The sequence below is a fragment of the Adiantum capillus-veneris genome, chromosome 4, assembly GCF_014529385.1.
Source record: "Adiantum capillus-veneris isolate H3 chromosome 4, ASM1452938v2, whole genome shotgun sequence".
NCBI lineage: Eukaryota > Viridiplantae > Streptophyta > Polypodiopsida > Polypodiales > Pteridaceae > Adiantum > Adiantum capillus-veneris.
This window is the reverse complement of record NC_140934.1, coordinates 18,926,235-18,945,318: the sequence shown is the minus strand read 5'-3', so window position 1 is coordinate 18,945,318 and position 19,084 is coordinate 18,926,235. Positions and strand designations below refer to the sequence as shown.

Sequence of the window (19,084 nt, the reverse complement as noted above, 5' to 3'; positions counted from 1 at the left end):
AGTTTGCAGACGACGCATATATTTGGAGGGCCGGGAGGCCAACTTGCATAAGTGTGAGCATTGAGCAAGCTCTAGAGGTTCTGTTGTGCGTCGGGAGCATTGGTCAACTAGAGGAAGGCTGTGGCTTTTTGTGTTGGCAATGATCCCACGCCTGATGATTGGTCGCCTGGATGGGGTTTTAGTGGGATTCCCCCAGGGACACCTATACAACATTTTGGGTTGTCAAATTGGTTTGGATTTGACCGGAGAGCAGCAGATTGCTCCTTTCCTCATTAGAGGAAGCTGCTTCATTGGAGCTCAGCACGGCTCTCTCTTGCTGGCAGGGTTGTAGTGGCCAACTAGATGCTTTTGGCTACTACGTGGTACATTACGTCTTGCTGGATTTTTTCGAGCTCTTGCATTAGCCAGCTGAAGAGGTTGATCAGGAACTTTTTGTGCTCAGGGCGTGATACATAGTCGGCTGCTCGGGCCAAAGTCTCCTGGCAGGTCATTAGTTACCTTGCTCTCAGGGAGGGTTGGGGAGCCACATTGTATTTGTGCCCGAGTCCCTCATACGGGCGGCTCATTGAGCCCTTCCATACGGTGGATTTTCACAAAGATATGCAGAGTAGGCTCGAGCAGGAGCTGGGAGGACCGCTTTGCAGCGAGCCTACTTAGGGCTTGGGAGCAGTTGCATCAGCTCACATGCACCGAGGAGCGCTTGAGACAGCCACTTGTTTGGAACCATATGGTCTGCACCCAATGAGGCCACATGGCTAGTAGCAGACCACATGTTTCTTGGGGTCCCTATGCAGAGGGGCCAGCCTGGTCTCTTGGGGATTCGCTACAATTTACAGGACTTTCTGAGGAGATCCAGAGCATCTAGCTGTTGGGCATGAGGGGGGCGCATAGCATTTGACAAGATATTGCATAGGCTATACCAGCGGAGTGGCTCACCTCCGACAGCTCCCCGTTGGATGGGGGCCTTCACACGACTGGAGGTCCTCATTGCAGTTAGGGCATGCTCAGACACAGGTTCTTCCAGGTTCTTTGAGGTTCGAGGAGAGGGTCGTCTTCACAGGGTCACTGTTGAGCACCAGGGGTGACTGTGTTGTTTTCACAGGATTCGAGCAGTGGGCATCAGTGGGAGGACTTTTGTGTCATAGACGCTGACCTGGAGTCAGGACACTAGCGGCTCTTGGCTTGGGAGAGTCCCTTTGACACGGCTGTAGTGGGACCCAGGGGAGTGGGTTTGGCGAGACCCCTTTCAGCCGATTACCCGGGGACCCCCTTTTTCTAGTACACAGCTCGGCTAGGCCAACACATACTGACAACACAAAGAGAGGTTCGTCCTGCGGCAATGACTCATTGGCAGGAGGAGGGTCTCACGTCTGAGTTCTTGGCAGGGTTCTAGGAGTGCCTGTGGGACAACAGACAACCTAGGAGAGTCACCATCTTTTTGTGGATTATTTTGCATCGAGCTATTGCAGTTGGGAGTTGGTTGGTCCACAGCGGCTTCTTGGCAGTTTGTGCTGCTTGTGACCACTCACTTGAGACCCAACGTCACTGTCTATGGGACTGCCCCACAGCACAGCAGGTTTGGCTACGGATTCTTCGGCTGATGTTTGCATTGTCTACAGCTAGTCAGTACACTTGGGGGGCTGCAACGTAGTCCACACTCACGGGCCCTGTTCTCCATTTTGAGATGGCTTCAGTCAGCAGGATGATAGTGATCTAGGAGGGCCATCCTACACTCCAGCCTACTACAGAGCTTATCCCTCAGAAAAGGAGCAGTGAGAAAATGAAAAAAATGAAAATGTAATATTAGCGTCTTCAAAAGGCCAAAATGACCTATGAGACCAAAAGGTTACATGTGGTGAATCTAATACCAGGTCTGGGTGCAGAAAGTACAAAGAACTGAAAAGAAAATAGTGGGTAGGGGTGGGGTGCAAGATGACACAAGGGGAATACAAAGGGTGAGCTGATACAATGGAGCTCTTTGATAGTCGAGGCATCATATACATATACATCATTATCCAAAAGGCTATATAGATTCAATGTCCTCCAAGGTAGGCACTCTGTCAAGACGGCTCCTATGTCGCGCCAGTATGGTATGGATCCTCTGTCGTAGTCTGCGTCGATGTCGAGAGGGCCCCCTCATCCGTGGGCGACGGGACCGCGCCCCAACTCTATCGCCCGATCAAGCAGTATGCCTCTGGTCTCTCTGGTGGTGTTATGTTGTTGGGGCTGCTCGGACTCCTCTATCTGTGACTGTAAGAAATCTGTAATCTTCCGCTGTTGCTGGATCTCTCTCATTGTGCCCCTCTTCAAGAGGTCTTCTCTATGTTTGCGAATCTCCAGTAAGTATAATCCGAGGCATCTCTGATCCTGGTATCTCATGACTCTAGAAAGTGGCCCAAAACCCTCTCTGAATAGACAGTGAAAGCGGCCTCGTATCTCATAGTATACTGGGCAGTGACATATGTAATGTAGCTCTGTCTCTGGCTCTATCTGGCGCACCTGACAAATCCTGGACTCAGTGGGTACTCCTCTAAATCTGCCTGTCTCGATCTCTAGCTGATGTGAGGATGTGCATATCTGACCAATAGCACATCGTATCCCGTGGGATAGATGAGTGTCCATGTATCCTGGTCTGATCATCAGTGGCCTGACACTGTGGTTCTTGCAAGCCGATGTTTTTGCATCTTCGAGGCTCGCCCCATTCCTCCAATGGAGACTCCTTGCGATATCTGGCTGGAGCTAGTCCATACACTCAGGGGCCAGTTTGAGAGACTTCAGGGCAGCTCCAACCGCATGCGCGAGTGCCGTGAGGCCTTCTTGCGACTTTGGTGCCTATGGCCCTTCTTTACCATGGTTCATGGCACGCCCAGATGGCAATACCGTCCACCAGTGTGGTTGTTTCCTCCCCCCATCTCCTGATCTGAACCTCATTGTACATATCTTGTTTTTTTCACTGGGAGAGTCTCCCCACATGCTGATGCAGCCCTTTCTAGTACGGGCAGAGTGTAGTCCTTTGGGCAATTTTTAAACTAATGGAAGGATCTTTTCTTGGGAAACAAATCATTGTAAGCAATAAATTGAGGAGATTCATATATAAATGCTATGATGCATTCAATGCTCTTTTGCTACTTTTGGGCACGTGATTCAGCAGTTCCTTATTTTCAATTTACTGTTTGTTACATGTTCAGCTTCTATACTGAAATTATGTGCCTTGTGGCGCTCGTGGCGTTTTCTCTGCATACATGCAAGCATCTTTGGTTCTAATGTTCCTCGCTGTTACTTATTACTGCTTTTTCCAGGAAAAAAATGAATATGGCAGTACATTGGCTTGTTTTTCTGTAAACTTGTCGATCATAGCTAAATCAATCTATTGGTTATGACTGCATTTCAAAATGGCACCATTCTCTTGCGATTGACAATTGCACTGGCGGATGTATATCTCAGGAGGTGGTGGTCTGTGGATTTTTGTAGGACCTTGAAGAATATCAGAAATGCTCCTTGTTAATCATGAAGGACAAGCTGGATAGAAGTGATATCCTTGTCACTTATATGGGTGAAGCTTCAGAGGTATGCTGATATCATTCTTGGGCCCTGTATAACACCTAGCAAGGCTTCATTTTTGTATTTTTTTGCTTCGTCAAACCTGTTTTCATGTTTCTGCTTGGACTTCCATTATTCTTCTTTCCTTCTCTCATTGAACAGTTTGTAACAATTTAAAATCAGCGATAGGCTTCGCATGTGTACCTTGTGTGTCGAGTAAAAATGATGGACAAGAGTTTGTATGCTGTGATCTTTGTATACATCTCACATGCACCCAAGCAGATAATGTGGTAATTCACATTACACATGTTGTCAGCATAATAACACGATTTTTGTAAAGGAAAAAGCCACATTTTATATCTAGACTCATTACTTGTGGTTTTCTATTTAAATACTTACACATGCAAAAAAACGTCTTCCTTGGCTGGCCTTGCCATAGAAATTTGCTGATGCTATTTAGTATTGATGTGTTGTCAAGTCTTGTGAGTCGGAAACAACATGTTTACATGTATTGGAGTGTAGTGTAGAGAGGTAGGCATTGACAAGGCGTAAAATAATTGAGATTCAATTTAAGAGACATTGTTGATTCTGTATATCTTCTGTGGTGTGTATGCCTTGTCAACTACCTCATTTTTGTGCTAATTTTTCCTATTTAATGCTTCTTTTAGTGCCAAGCTTCATTATGGCTGAGTCTGCCCTGCATCTCTTGAGTTATGATAGAAAATCAGTACGGAGATCTTTGCATTGATGCATGCTCGCGCGTGCAGTGTGTGCGCACGTTCGCGCACGCGTGTGTATGTGGTGTGGGAGCATATACTGGTACCTAGTTCTACACCCACTATTGGGCATTGACGACGTTATTGGGAATGTTGTAGTATTAGTCAATACTATGCATGATGAAGCTAATGGTTATATTGTCTTGTGGGTGAGTTTCTTTAGTCTATACCTTGCACTTTCCGTTAAGGGTGAATCTAGGCTTATCTTGGATTCATCTAGGTATATTATTAAGTCGTATAGCGAATATGTAGACTTCACATTGTGAAGTTTTGTTGGAACTATGAACAATTGATATTGTGCTAATTCTTTCTATCTTCCGTTGTGCTAATGCCGTGTCAACTACCTCATTTTTACACTAATTTTTCCTCTTTGATGCTTCTTTTAGTGCTAGGCTTCATTATGGTTGAGTCAGACGCCTTGCATTTCTGAAGTTATAACAGAAACTCAGTACGTAGATCTTTGTATTGATGTATGCTCGTGTGTGTGTGTGTGTGTGTGTGTGTGAGAGAGAGAGAGAGAGAGAGAGAGAGAGAGAGAGAGAGAGAGAGAGAGAGAGAGAGATTGAGAGTTGGACTTGTGGTAGCACGAGCTGTTTTCTTCTTCGCTTCAGCTGTTCTGTGTGATTTCTGGACGCGTTCGTATACCTTTGGAGAGCCTTCGTAATTTTGTATTATCATGTGTAGCCTTAATGTTTAATTTTTATTGCCAGTTTTAAGCCAGTTTTCATCGCCATAGGTTTGCTTTGTACATTCTTTGCTTTCTGCTAGTGTGTTGCCTTGGTGTGTGTGCGTGCGTGCATATTCGGAGCTTCAGAAAATCAGTGTGCTCAGTTTTCAGAACATTTCTCTTCAGTTTATGACGGAGGCCGCCATGCCTTCCATCTGCTCTTACAAACGCAAGAAATAGATGGCTGCAGTCTTCGGTAATGGATGAAATCCGAGCTTGCTTATTGGAGGATTTTGGGGATGCGCAGAATGCCTGGGAGGGTCAATGAGCCACAACTCAGGTGCTCATTCTAATTAAAGCTCTCATGGACCTAGTGGCGCAGTATGCTCTCAATGCCGTTATTTTGTTCTTTCTGGGTAAGATGCCTACTGTAGAAGACGTGGGCTAGTGGGAAGATTTCCTTCTTAAACGTCAGGCAGTAGTCAAAGGGTCTACTTTGGCGCCGAAGAATTCTATGAAGATTTTTAGGTAGACATTGACGCCCGCAATATGTTTTGCTTGAATTATCCCCATTGTTTTTTAATACTGAGATGACACATGTATTGCCGTGGGCTCTTACCAAGGACTACCAAAGCCTCATCTGCCTGTCCGGAACGTTTGGCCCATTCATGCCATTCCAAGCCATGAACGCCCCCCGGAACGCTATTCTAGCGTTCCCTATGGCGTTCCCCGGTAACACTGAGGCCATGTTATTACCTACTCTTGGGCAGCAGTCTCAGCCATGGAAGTCATGATTGCCTCATTATGTCAACATGTACCACTTCCGCCTTTGGTCACTTACAGACCTCCCTCTGGGAGATTGTGTTTGGCAAGATTATTGGTCACATTCTTGGTTGCTCGGTTGCCTCTAGTTTACTGGTTGCTTGGAAAGCCATTACCTCATCTTTCTTGGCATGGCAGACAACAACCAAATGGAAATTCGCTTAGAAAGCATTCACTGGAGTATTGCTTTCTCTCTTACTCTTGTTGACCAGTCGCCATGCCAAACATACTTCCTTTCTTGCCGAGGCATACGCATGGTAGATGATGTGGTTGACACTTCTGGGAATATGCTTAGTTTATCTCAAGCAGCTGCACGCTTTGGTTTGGGCATGTATTATCGTTGGATTTGGAGCGCGCTTGAGCACATGCTGAGTGTTTTCCTGCCCATTCCGCCACTGGCCAATGGATGCCGTACGTGAGATTCGGACGGAAGGTGGCACTAGCAGTTGGGGAAGGCAGTGCTCGTGTTTTGTGCAGAGAACGAGCATGAGAAGGAGAGGTCGACGCAGGGTGTTTTTTACGTGTGCTAATTGGCACACCTTTCAACACAATGTATTATTGTTTTTAGGGTACACATTATAAGGGTCACTTAAGTGACCCTAGGGGTGGTTCACACCCAAAGAATAAGTCAGTGTACAGATATACAATAGTGATGGATTGTAAGGGGCTGTCAATTCTTGCTTAACGCCACGCATCTCACAAAAGCTGTTAAACTCACGTGATACATACTCTCCTCCATTATCCGTCGTGATAGCTTTTAGCTTAAGTCCTTTTTGTGTCGTCACAAATGCATGAAATTTCTTAAATGAGTCAAGCACATCACTTTTACTCTTTAGTACATACACCCATGTCTTGCTACTGTGAAAGAAACAAAGTACTGTGCACCTCCATGTGAATTCACAGGCATAGTGCAAACATTAGAATGTACAAGAACATGCAATTAGCGAGCGACACCAGAGGAATAAGAGAACTTCACTTGCTTTCCAAAGATACAATCATTACAAAAATCAAGGCGAGGGCCTTTTACATCAAATTTCCCCAAAGAGGAGAGAACATCAAGCCCTTTTTCACTCATATGGCCAAGTCTTTTGTGCCAAAGCTCCTTGTGAGAGTGAACTTCAGCTACAACCAAAAACTTGCGAAGTAATGCCTTGCAATGTAAGTAATAAAGAGTTCCCTTGTTGGTGCTTCTTACAATCAACATAAAGCCTTTAAGCACTTTCCAAGAGCCACCACCAAGCATAGTGTGATAACCCTTAACATCCAGCTGCTCAACTCAAAGTAGACTTTTCTTGATGCCATATACATACCTAACATCATGCAAAATCAACTCTTGACCATTTTCAAGCGCCAAGTGTACAGTGCCAACACCCTCAATCTTACATGCATGGTTATTGCCCAAGTAAACTTTACCTAGACTGCCTGTAGTGTATGAAGCAAAGGACTCCAAAGATGGAGTAGCATGAAACGAGGCAGCACTGTCTACTATCCATGATCGTGATAAACCATCTTGTGCTAAAAGTAATGCATCAATTACCTTTGGTGTTGTGATATACATGTCACTGGCGATTGCCACACTACCATTTTGAAGGCATGAGTCAACAACAAGTGCAGCATCCGTGTCAACAATTTCTTCAATGACAACACTTGAAGCAACATTTGCCTTGGAAACTTCCTTGGAAGAAGAGTCGCGCTCATCACTTTTAGCATCATTAGAATCCTTCTTACCTGCCGTTTCTTTCTTTCAACTTTTTGGTTCTAGTACCTGCAATTGGGTTCTTTATGCCCTTTGTGTCCAAATTGATAGCATGTAACATCCTGGGACTTACCCCTGCTCTTACTCCCGTTCTTGCCTCTAATGTTTGCATTATTCTTCTTTTTCGATCTGCCTCTGGGATTATACGCTGACCCGTTGCTTTCACGGCTGGTGTTTCTTCTAATCTCTTCATTGAAAATAGAACCTCGTACACCATCAAATCTCAAAGCAACATTGTTGCTCAAAGAGACAACTAAAGCTTCCCAGCTGTTAGGCAAAGTCATCAATAAGAAAATGGCCTTTAGTTTATCACCAAACGGCTGCAAACCTGAGTCTTGCATCTGACTCAAGATACTTGTGAAAGCACTCAAGTGTTCAGATGCAGGCTTCGACTCATCAAACTCCATATTTACAAGCCACACCTGCTGTGCCAAAGGGCAGTCCCAAAGACAGTGACTCTGACTCTCCACAAGATGGTCACAAGCTGCACATGCGGCCGAGAGACCACTGTGTACAAGCCAACTCCCAACTGCTGTAGCTCGGTGTGAAACCAGCCACCACTGGAACAAAGTGACTCGCCTCGGCTGTCTTGAGTTGCTCCTCTCCCAAAAAGCTGCCAAGAACTTAGCTGTGAGAGCCTCCTCCTGCCAATAAGGTGGTGCTGCAAGATGAGCCTCTCTCTAGGCTGCCGGTATGTGACGTTCCAGTCGAACAGTGTACTGAAAGAAAGGGACACCTGGATGGTCTGCGAGGAGAAAGGGCCACTCTCCAAGATCCCATTGTACTCGTGCCTGTGGACAGCTCTCCCAAGCCCACAGTCTCCAATGGCCAATCTCAAGAGCTACTGGGTCGGGATCTATGACAAGTCCTGCCACAGATGTGCCCACCACTCGAATCCTCTGAAAACAACACTCTGCCACCTGTGGAGCCTCTATTGCAACTTTGTGTAAACGTCTCTCACCCTGTAGCTCGAAAAACAGGGAGGGTATAGTCTCTGAGCAAGCCCGAACTGAGATGAGAATCTCCAGTCGCGTGAAGGCTCTCATCCATCTGGGCGCTGTTGACTCGAGAGGTGTGAGCCACTCATCTGGTACTGCCTTTGAGATGTCTTGACACATGCTCTGCACCCCTCTCATGTTCTTTAGCTGAATGCCCTGAAGCTCTTCTGACAAGCCTGAAAACTGTAACCAGTCACCTAAAGAGCGTGTTGGACCCTCTGCCATCGGACCCCAGGAAACATGAGGCCGACTACCAACCAAGTGGCCTCTCTGAGTGCAAACCATGGGGTTTCAAACAAAGGGCTGTGTCTCAGACGCTCCTCCGTGCAAGTAGGCTAACGCTGCTCCAGGCGCCTCTCCGCAGTTGCTCCCAAGATCGGAGCAAACTCACAGCGAAGCGGTCCTCCAGTCTCCTGCTCAAGCCAATTCTGCGCATCTCTGTGAAAATCCATCTAGTCGAGGGTCGCCAGGGGCCTCCAGCCCGAGGCACCCTAGCACTAAGCCGCTGAAGCAAGAACTCCTTCTAGGGCTCCTCACCTGGAAGAAGTCCTCTGACGATAAACTTCCCAAGAAGGGCTATGCTCTGCTGTGCTGGGTCTATGATCCCCAACCCTCCCTGAGAACAAGGAAGAGTGATGACATGCCATGCCACTTTAGCCCGGGCTATCTGAGTGTCACGCTCTGACCAAAGGAAGTTCCTGATCAACCTCTCTACTTGGCTGTTACAAGAACTTGAGAAGATCCAACAAGAAGTGATGTACCACATAGTAGCCAACAACACCTGGTTGGCCACTATAACTCTGCCTGCCAAAGAAAGTCCTACGTAGCTCCAATGTAACAACTTCCTACTGATAGACATGAGGAGGGGAGCAATCTGCTGCTCGGGAGACAAGTCCAAACCAACCTGATAGCCCAAGTACCGAATTGCAGTCCCTGGGGGAATCCATCTGAAACCCTCACCTGGCATCCAATCGGGCGTAGGAGCACTACCAACCGAGAAAGCCGTTGTCTTTCTCCAGTTGATCAATGTGCCAGATGCACAACAGAAGTCTCAAGAGCCTAGCCTGCTCACACCTGTGAAGGTTGGCCTCTTGGCCATCCAAGTACAAGGCTGAGTCGTCTGCAAACTCAACGTCCAGTAGCTCATCTCTCCGAATAGGGAGCGCTAAGCCACGTAAACCAACCTGCTGTGAAACCAAAAACCTGCTCATCGCCTCAGCATAGAACAGAAAGAGGAAGGGGGCAAGAGGGCAGCCTTGTCTGACCGAACGTGTGAGCATGAATCAATCACCTCTACCTCTCGACAAAAGTACCCGACTGTGTGCCTGTCTGTACAAAGCTGACACCCCTCTGATCCAAGCATCTAAGAAGCCCATCCTGCATAGAGTGCTAAAGTCCGAGTCAACTCTGTCGTAGGCGTTCTCAAAATCGAGAAGAAGAATCACCAGATCCTCAACACGAAGCCGCGCGAGGGCAGAAGCCTCCCAAAAAGTAAAGATGATGTCAAGGATACTACGCTCCTTGACCAAACCTGTCTGAGTCCCATGTATAATGCTCTCTAGAAGTGGCTAAATCTTCAAACTCAGAGCCTCGGCAAGAATTTTGTAGGCTGAGTTGAGGATGGTGATGGGGTGCCACTGTCGAATCTCATCCAAGGAGCCACCCTCCTTGGGGATGAGGTAAATCATACCCTCACTCATGCTATCAGGCCTGTGTGTAGGATGTACTGAAAAGCAATGCAGACATCTGAGCCAAGCAAGTCCCAGTACTCCAAGAAAAAGTTGGGAGTCAAGCCATTCTCACCTGGACAACTACCACGGGGGAGTGCTCTAAGAGCTGTGTGTAGCTCCTCTAGTTGAAGAGGCAGCTCAAGCCTCTGGCGCATCTCCTCAGTCACAAGACAAGGCATGTGTGCCCACACCTGCTCTCTGCATGCATCCTGACGCTCTGACTGAGGCTCTGCAGACAGTAAATCACGGTAGAAGTCAGTGGGTGGCAACTGCACGCATGTCTTCTGGCTCTGAAGCAACTGACCCGTCAGGCCTCCTCAACTGACTGACCTTGGCATGCGTATGCCGAGGTCCCACTGTCTCAAAGAAAGCTCCTGTCACTCTGTCACCCACCTGGGTCCACTGAGATGCCTGTCGGTGGAAAGCAAACTCATGGCGCCTCTCCTTTGTGCTGACGAGCTCCTGGCAAGCTTGCTGTAACTGCTCCTCCAACCAAGGACTGTCTAGATGTTGCTCCTGCATCCTCTGCAAGGAAGCAACTCCCCGTCAGAGACGCTGCTCCTCCTCTCGCTGCAGCCAGACGAGCCGAAGACTCCTGAAGAAAAAGTCGACTAAGCTGAGCAGGTCCTGAGGCCACTCTATTAGCAGGAGAATTCTACATGTCTACGCTCTCTGTCCAAAGAGCCTCCACTCGCTCTCTAAGCGCCAAGTCCAGCAAGACCCTCTCTGGGATGCGAAGCATCGTGCTCCCCTTGCTCTGCCTATCAGTCACTGTAAGGATCACTTGATCATGGTCATAAAAGCAAGTCCCTGCCAGAATGCCAACTGTCCCACCCAAGTCACAGAAGTGGTCACTAGTGTAGAAGCGATCTATCCGAGATAGATTCACGCCTCCCACTCTGCGGTCCGAATGAGAGAAGGCCAGGCTATCTGGGGGTCTCACAAAACTGGAATGCTACCACACATTTGCAACCCGCAGAGTCATACAAAACCTCTCCCAAGCTGCCAGCTCAACTCCATGCACAGTAGTATGGCTACCATCAATCCTGTCAGAGTGTTCCTCCAACATGTTGGTCACTCCCTATGCACCATTGCTCTGCCTGCGGGGCAGAGAATCAACAATCTGAGACCAAAACTCTGCACGTGCACTCGCCACATTGGGCGCATAGATGTTCAGGAAGCCCACGAGACAACTCTGAACCTGCATAGTGATCCATTGACCTGCCTGGCACAATAATCCCTCTGCCCACAATGGCCATTGTCTAGCTCATCCGAAGTAGACCGAGCCACAGTACATGAACTCTGAAGCATGCTACCTCAAGGTCTAGTGAGGGGTCGTCGAGAAATCGTGTAAAGTCGTAGGCAAAGAAATCCCAACGGCGACGAATGTTGAAGCTCATCAGACCTCAAGGAACTACTGCAAAGGGAGACGTCTGCACCAGAAGAGGGGGTCGCAAGAAAGGCTATCCCTCTCTCGCTAAGCGACTCGTGGCAAAGGTGCTGCCAAGAGATCTCCTAGCAGCCAAGGAAGGCCCTGCCCCCTCGGACGGTTGCGGGACTGGAGCGGGAGGAGGTGAGAGAGTAGGGGGATCGACAAGGGTAGGAGGGCGAGATGGAGAGGTAGAGGGAGAAGGAGGGGGGGGGGGGGGGGGGGGGTGGGTGGAAGAGGGGGGAAACTCGGGGGGAGGAGGGGCTGTCGAGGGTGAGGCTGGAGCAGGGACCTCGTCCTACTGAAGAGGGTCGAATCGGTTCCTTGTGGGAACCCACTGCTGCTGGGCAAAAGATTGAGGACCACTCTGAGTGCCAGGCTGGCACGGAGGCCCTGCCGACGTCGACCACGAACCTGCTGTCAGCCTTCCTCTGCTTGAGCCCCTGGCTCGGTGGGTGGCTTTGCCTGCGTACTCTGTGAGTCTGCCTGCTACTGCTGACCAGCCCTTGAGGGATGGGTTTGGGGCCGGGACTGGGCCTGTGGTGTAGGTCAGGGTCTCCTCTATGCACAGGCCTTCGCAAGATGGCCTATCTGTCGACAAATGAAACACCGATTCCGGAGGCCCGAATACTCCATGCTCTTCTTCCTCTGTCTGAACCAACCATCACTCACCCGAGGAAGTAGGATAACCTTGGGGAGAGTGTTGGTGTCCCTAACCAGAACATGTACTAAGGAAATGCCGGTCGCCTCGGCAGCCGACTAGGTCTGGTGCCGAGAATCTTGCAGATGACGGAGGTCGCCTGCAGGCGTTCCACCTCTGCGGCTAGGCTCGCTTGCTCTGTCGGTGATAAAGCAAGTCAAATGGTGGACTCAGATGGGTCAGGCGAGGGGACTTCATTGGAGTTCCTCTGTGGCGGAGCTTGAGCCTCCATATGTGTGTGCTACTGTGAGGAAAGGATGAAGAATAGAGTTACTAGGGAACGGACAATATCAGGCTTGGAAGGCCGGAACGGCGTTCCGGCTGGCTGGAAACTGATGGAACGCCCCGGAATGGCAGCCCGTTCCGACAGTTAGCTTGAAACCGGAATGGATGGCTGGAACGGTCCGGAACGGACCTGGAACGGTTGGAACGGCTAGAACAACCAGCAACGGACTGAAACGGGCATTTTTAAAAAAGCTGTAAAAAACGCCTCATAGGCTTTAGGCCTGATACATTTTCCTATATAACTAGCCACCCCTCACCCTTTCCTCTCAAGCTCACTCGAGTCTCTTGCTCTCAAGTTCAATCAACTTCTCAAGGCTCTCTCTCTTGCTCTCAAGCTTCAACCTCCCCTCGGCGCTACGGTCTACTCATCAAGCCTCAAGCCTTCAAGGCTCTCAAGCTCTCTCTTGCTCTCAAGCACTCAAGCCTCAAGCCTTCAAGGCTCTCAAGCTCTCTCTTGCTCTCAACTTTCAAGCCTTCAAGGCTCAAGCTCTCTCTCCCTTGGGCTCGACTCTCAACTTCTCAAGAAGTGAAGCCTCTCTCAAGCTCTCTATTGCTATTCTCTTTTGTCTTCATCATCCATCACTCCATGGCCTGTTCTTCTCGTACAACCTCCTCCGTTCATGCGGCAACACTCAAAAGGTGAAGGAATGGTTGTGGTGGGATAAAGTAACCTCGGAGGGCACCTTGTCGGCAGCGGGAGGTTCTCGTGCATGGGCATGCAAGCTATGCTCTTACACGCGGAAAGAGGGGCATGGAAAAGTGAGGGCACACTTTCTTCGAGTGCCGGACATGAGGTGAAATTTTGCACCAACGTAACCATCGAGAAGAGGAAGGAGCTCGACGAAAAGGATCGGCAATTCAACCATAAAGCCAAGCCCGCATGCAAAGGTATCGACCCAAAGACCCTCATTTTCCCTTCTTCCTCTCTACCCAGTTTAGGTGCCAGTGAATCTTCATCGGGTCCGATTCATCGCCAAAGGACCCTTGCCACCTCTTGGGACCCAAAGAAGAAGAAAGAGGTGGATGCGGCCGTGGCCCGCCGATTCTTCTATCACGACCATATCCCATTTGTCGTGGCGAGGTATGTTTTATGATTTTATCAATCTTCTCTCTCATTTCTTCGGTTATCGTCGTTTCCGCCCTTTTGATACTAACCTCTTCTGTGTTTGATCGAAAGCTCCGAGTATTGGAAAGTCATGGTGCAACGGATAGGAGAGTATGGCACCGGCTATGTGCTGCCATCTTCAGAGGCTCTCCGAACCACTTTGCTCGATTGAGAGAAGGCTATCGTGGAGCAAGCAACACTCAATATTTAGCGTCTTTGGGCAAAACATGGCGTTTCCCTCATTGCCGATGGGTGGAGTGATACAAGGAAGAGATCTATCTATGGTCTCGTCGCATACTCGAGTGGAGAGATGTACTTTGTGCACTCTCATGATGCCACCGAGAGTGGCAAGTTCGCCGATGCCCTCTCTGCAAAGTGGACAACGGCCATAGAAACGATCAGTGAGCAACACGTGGTGGCCTTTGTCGCAGATGGCGAGGCATCAAACAGGGCAGCAACAGCTATTATAGAGGGCCACTATCCGCATGTGACAGTGTGCTTTTGCATGGCACACTGCTTGAACAACCTTCTAAAAGACATCGGCAAGCTAGACTGGATTGCTCCAGTCATTGCTAATGCAGTGAAGATTGTTACTTCCATCAACAATCACAACTTGGTTCGGATTGAGTACCTCAAGAGGTCGAGTGGCAAAGTGCTTCTAAAGTATTCAGACACCCGCTTCGCATTCAACTTTCTTCTTGTGCGCAGGCTGTCTGAATGTCAAAATGTGGTCCGACAGGTCTTCATCAGTGATGAGTTCACCACCTCCCCCTATGCAAAGACAGTTGCAAGGATTTTGTGCAAGGATAAGGCAGAGGATCTTGAGTTCTGGAAGGAGCTCAAGAGTCTAGACGCACAGGTAAAACCGGTGGTTCATTTGCTTCGAGTTCTGGATGGCATGGATCCTTGCATTGGCAAGATTTATGAGGCAATGGACCGCATGATCGAGCAGCTTGCACAACTTGAGCCGAAAGTAGAGCGATATGAGGAGATCCATTCACTTTGCAGCTCGAGGTGGAATTCATACGCCTCTCCTTTACACGGGGCAGCGTACATGGTGGATCCAGAGTTCCAAGGTGCAGGGCAAGAGACAGATAGAGAAGTCATGTACCAATTTACAGAATTCTTAAACAAGATGGTTCTAGACAGAGATGGGCGACGCATTGTCAGAGATCAGTTGAGATAGTACAGAGAGATGAGGGGGTCATTTGGCAGTCCAGATGCTTAGATTGATCGCAGCAAGATAGGTTGAGTGCTATAGTGGGGGGACTATGGCTATGATGGCCCTGAGCTTTAGAGATTGGCGATCCGTATTCTCAGCCAGTCAGTTAGTACCTCATGCTTGGAGCAATTGTGGAGTACCTTTAGCCACATTGCTTCCAAGAAGAGAAATCCATAGTTACATGGGACGGCAGGTCGGGGTCGGGAACGGGGTCGAGACGGCAAAAGTCAGGAAACGGGGACGAGGTCGGAACGGCAAAAAAAAAAAGAGAGTTTTTTTGGCATTTTTTGACCTACACATGCCACACACACAGAGCATCACTTTGACCATAAATTTACACTAAATAGACCAAAGAACACGAGTCATATAGGCTGAAATGTGCTAATAAAACATCGATGATCGATGGATACAAAATGAGAAGTGCATGCCACAAGGGCTCAAGAGTCAAAAAGCCTAAAGGACTTAGGACAAGCCTGAGGCCTCAAGGATAACAAAAAGACTAAAGTACAAAGGGCTATGTAGTAGGTAGAGTCGTAGACTCGAGAGTCGAGTGATCAATGATCATCAAACTCAAGAAGTGCTCGCCTGCTAAATCTCCACATCGTCGTCGTAGTCGAGGTCGTCAGCGACGTATGAGGGCTCCGGCTCGGGAGGCTCGCATTGAGGCTCGAAATCCTCCTCTAGCTCCTCCAAAAGAGTATCGGCCATAGATGGATTTTCTTGTGCTATCTCCCACTCAGTGCTTTGTGTGTGACACTCTTGGCAAGCATGCGCAAGTTAGCGCTCACAAACACCAAATCATTGGCCCTCTGAACCCCAAGGTGATTCCTCTTCTTAGAGGCAATGTGGCTGTACACACTCCATAGTTGCTCCAAGCAACTAGTGGTACATGCTTGGCTAAGGACACGAACAGCGAAGCGCTGCAAATGTGGGCCATCTCCTCCCGAGAGCCAATCTTGTTGCGATCAAGCTGTGCATCTACACATCCATAGGAGCCCTTCTTTTGCTTGTAGTTGAGTAGCTCGTCTCTAATCTTGCGCCTAATGTCACTGCTAGGCTCAAGGCGCTCCAATGCAAGCCGCCATCCTTTGCTCACCTCCTTGTCGGTCTCTTGACGCCTTCCTTGAAACTCAGGGTCAAGCACATAAGTTGCCGCATGAAGTGGAGAGTAGTATCCATTCCACCTCGACTCACACAAGCCATGAATCTCCACATACTGAACAGGGTCAGGCACAAGCTTCTCAAGTGCCTCTATCATCCAATCCATGGCTTCGTAGACTTTGCCAATGTATGGCTGCAAGCCATCCACCACTCGAAGTAGGTGTAGAATAGGCTTGACCATGGCGTCAAGAGTCTTCACCTCCTCCCACCAAGCGGCGTCGTCGGCCCATTCTCGGCATTTCAATCCTACTGCTGATGTAGACTCCGGCATGGCCTGGAACTCATCACTGAGAAAGAGGCCCCTTAAGGCTCCGCCACATGTAGACAAGCGGCCTAGCATAAGCCAATTGAATGCAAATCTTGTCTCTGAATATTTGAGCAAAGACAAGTGGCTCCTCTTTGAGAATTCATGGCGCACTTTTTGATGGTTGAGCACAAAGGAGACAATTCGAGAGGCGTCACCAATGGTGGGTGAAATCCATGACAAGTTCCCTATGTCCTTGAGGAGGTTATTGAGGCAATGCGCCATGCAAAATGTGACATGGATGCTGGGATACATGCCCTCAATGATAGCTCTGGCTGCCCTATTTGACGCCTCTCCATCTGCAACCATACAAAGGACATTCTCCGGGCCGGTGATCTCTATGGTGCTTGTCCACTCCGCAGCAAGCATCTCGGCGGCCTTGCCACTATCGGATGCATCATGTGACTCCACAAAGTACATCTCCCCCCGAGAGTAGGCCACCACCCCGTGGATGGACCGCTTGCGGGTGTTGCTCCATCCATCTACAAGAAGAGAGACGCCATTGGTCTCCCACAAATCCTTTGTTGCTTGGGCCGCTTACTCCACGGCAAGCTTCTCTTTGTCAAGGAGGGTGGTGCGAAGCCTCTCCGATGAAGGTGGCACATAAGAGGAGCCATATTCCCCTATTTTCGTAACCATGGTTGGAAAGTATGGAGACCTATCCACACAAAATAGAGCATGTTGCGTTAGTATGGAGAGTCGAGAAATTATACCCCATTATGAATACAAAATGGAAGATTGCAATGTGCATATGCCAAGGGAAACTCACCGCGAAGCATGGAAGGCAATGTGGTCGTGGAAGAAGAATCGGGCAACCGACCTATCCACCTCTTCCTTCAATTTAGGATTCCAATTTTCGTTGAGAGTGGTTTGGTGATGCGGAAGGGAAGAGGACGGCGTAGATCCATGGCTCTTGAAGGTTCGAGAGATGTCGTCAAGGTTGGCTTCCCTTTGCTCTCGCGGTGTCGCCGTGGCGGAGGGATCAACGGCAACAAAACGGCCCCTCTTGGCCTCTTCCGCAACCTCATACTTTGTGAGCTTCTCAAGAAGATCCAACCTCTTCTCGGGAGCTACATGAGGGCAAAACTTCACCTCGTGACCGGGTTCATGAAGAAGATGGGCTCGCACTTTGTTTGAACCACCCGATCTCTTGTATGGACATAGCTTGCACGTCCATTGTCTTGCACCGCCACCTTTGCCACGTGAGCTAAAGTCGACTTCATCCCACCACGACCACGTTTGCACGGCGGGCCTCCTTCGAGAAGAAGCGGCTTGAGAAGTGGAGTTGGCTTGAGATGACATGATGGTGGAGAGACTTGAGAGAGTAGAGCTTAGAAGTTAGAAGGGTTAGAGGAGAGCTTGTGTGGAGAGAGAGTAAGGGAGAGCTTCAAAGTGGGTAGAAGAGGGAGAGGAGAGCTTCAAAGTTCAAACTTGAGCCTTGAGCTTGAGGGAAATGGAATGAGCTTGAGCCTTGAGCTTGAGGGAAATGGAATGAGCATTGAGCATTGAGACTATGAGTATTAAGAGGCCCGAGGGAGCCTTTTATAGCCTCCCAAGGGCCAAGGCTTAAAAAATATGGCAGTTTGGGTTGCACAGAGCCGTTGCAAACGGTCAAAAACGGCCATTTTTTTTAATCTGTTTCGGTCCGACCCCGGCCGACCCCTGCCGTCCCCGTCCGGTCCGTCCGACCCCGGTCCGGCCCCGGCCGTCCCCCCTGCGACCCGCCCGTCCGGCGCGTTTTTCGTCCGTCCCTCGACGTTCCCAGCCGTTCCCGGCCCGGTTACGGTCGTCCCCCGGCCCTAGGGCCCGTCCCCCCCGTCCCCTGTAACTATGGAGAAATCGGCTTGGAGTGGAGAAGGCTAATGATCTTGTCTTTGTCAGTGCAAATTTGAAAATGCTTTGCAAGAGTACAGACAAACAGACAGATCCTTTTACATAGTGGGAGATGGAGCAAGAGGCTCCTCAGGCAGGTGGCGATGCGCATCCACCAACACCAGGTACTTCATCCGTGGCTGAGATCGAGGTGGGCCGAGAGCTCGATGATGAGGAATGGGAGGATCTGCATGATTTACAGCCGGCTTGTCATGTGACACATCCAACCCTATGTGTCCGTGGACAAGCTACAGCACTACAAGGGTTCAGTCAGTCCAGTCAGTCTAGATTAGAAGTGTTATGGGCACTTTTGTGAGTCTGTTCGCAAACCGTGCATGCCCAGTCACTTAATGTAGATGCATATCCTCTGGTTGCACACAGCATGATCATAAGCATTCCCATCAGAATCCATCAAAATTCTTCAGGGGAATTTTCCAGTGCATTTAGCCTATTTTCCCTATTTTTGACATTTTTCACTTATTATTTTTAAGTGACTTTTGTTGGAGAGTAGGTAGGGCAAATTGAGTAAGTTTGTATATAACCAAACCTAAACTAGCACTATTTGGCAGAAGAGGCAGCAGGAGCCCAAGCTCAACAGGCAACTTGTCAGCAAGAATCCTTGGTGGTTTTCTCCTCCAAGCAAAGAAGACTCTCCCTAGCGTTTTTCACCAAGATCCCTCGCCACAGTTTTCCCTCTTGGCTAGCGTTTCCTCAGCA

The 19,084-nt window shown here is 49.0% G+C and overlaps 1 protein-coding gene across 1 annotated transcript in view; it reads left to right on the top strand.

Moving 5' to 3' along the window:
* The window catches only part of LOC147458814 (FMN binding protein), a 109,739-nt gene that overhangs the window by 48,126 nt on the left and 42,529 nt on the right, over nucleotides 1-19,084 (top strand). The window contains exon 5 of the mRNA XM_086510248.1: nucleotides 3,472-3,567. Within this exon, the coding sequence (XP_086366374.1) occupies nucleotides 3,472-3,567 (96 nt within the window). The remainder of the gene's footprint in view (nucleotides 1-3,471; nucleotides 3,568-19,084) is intronic.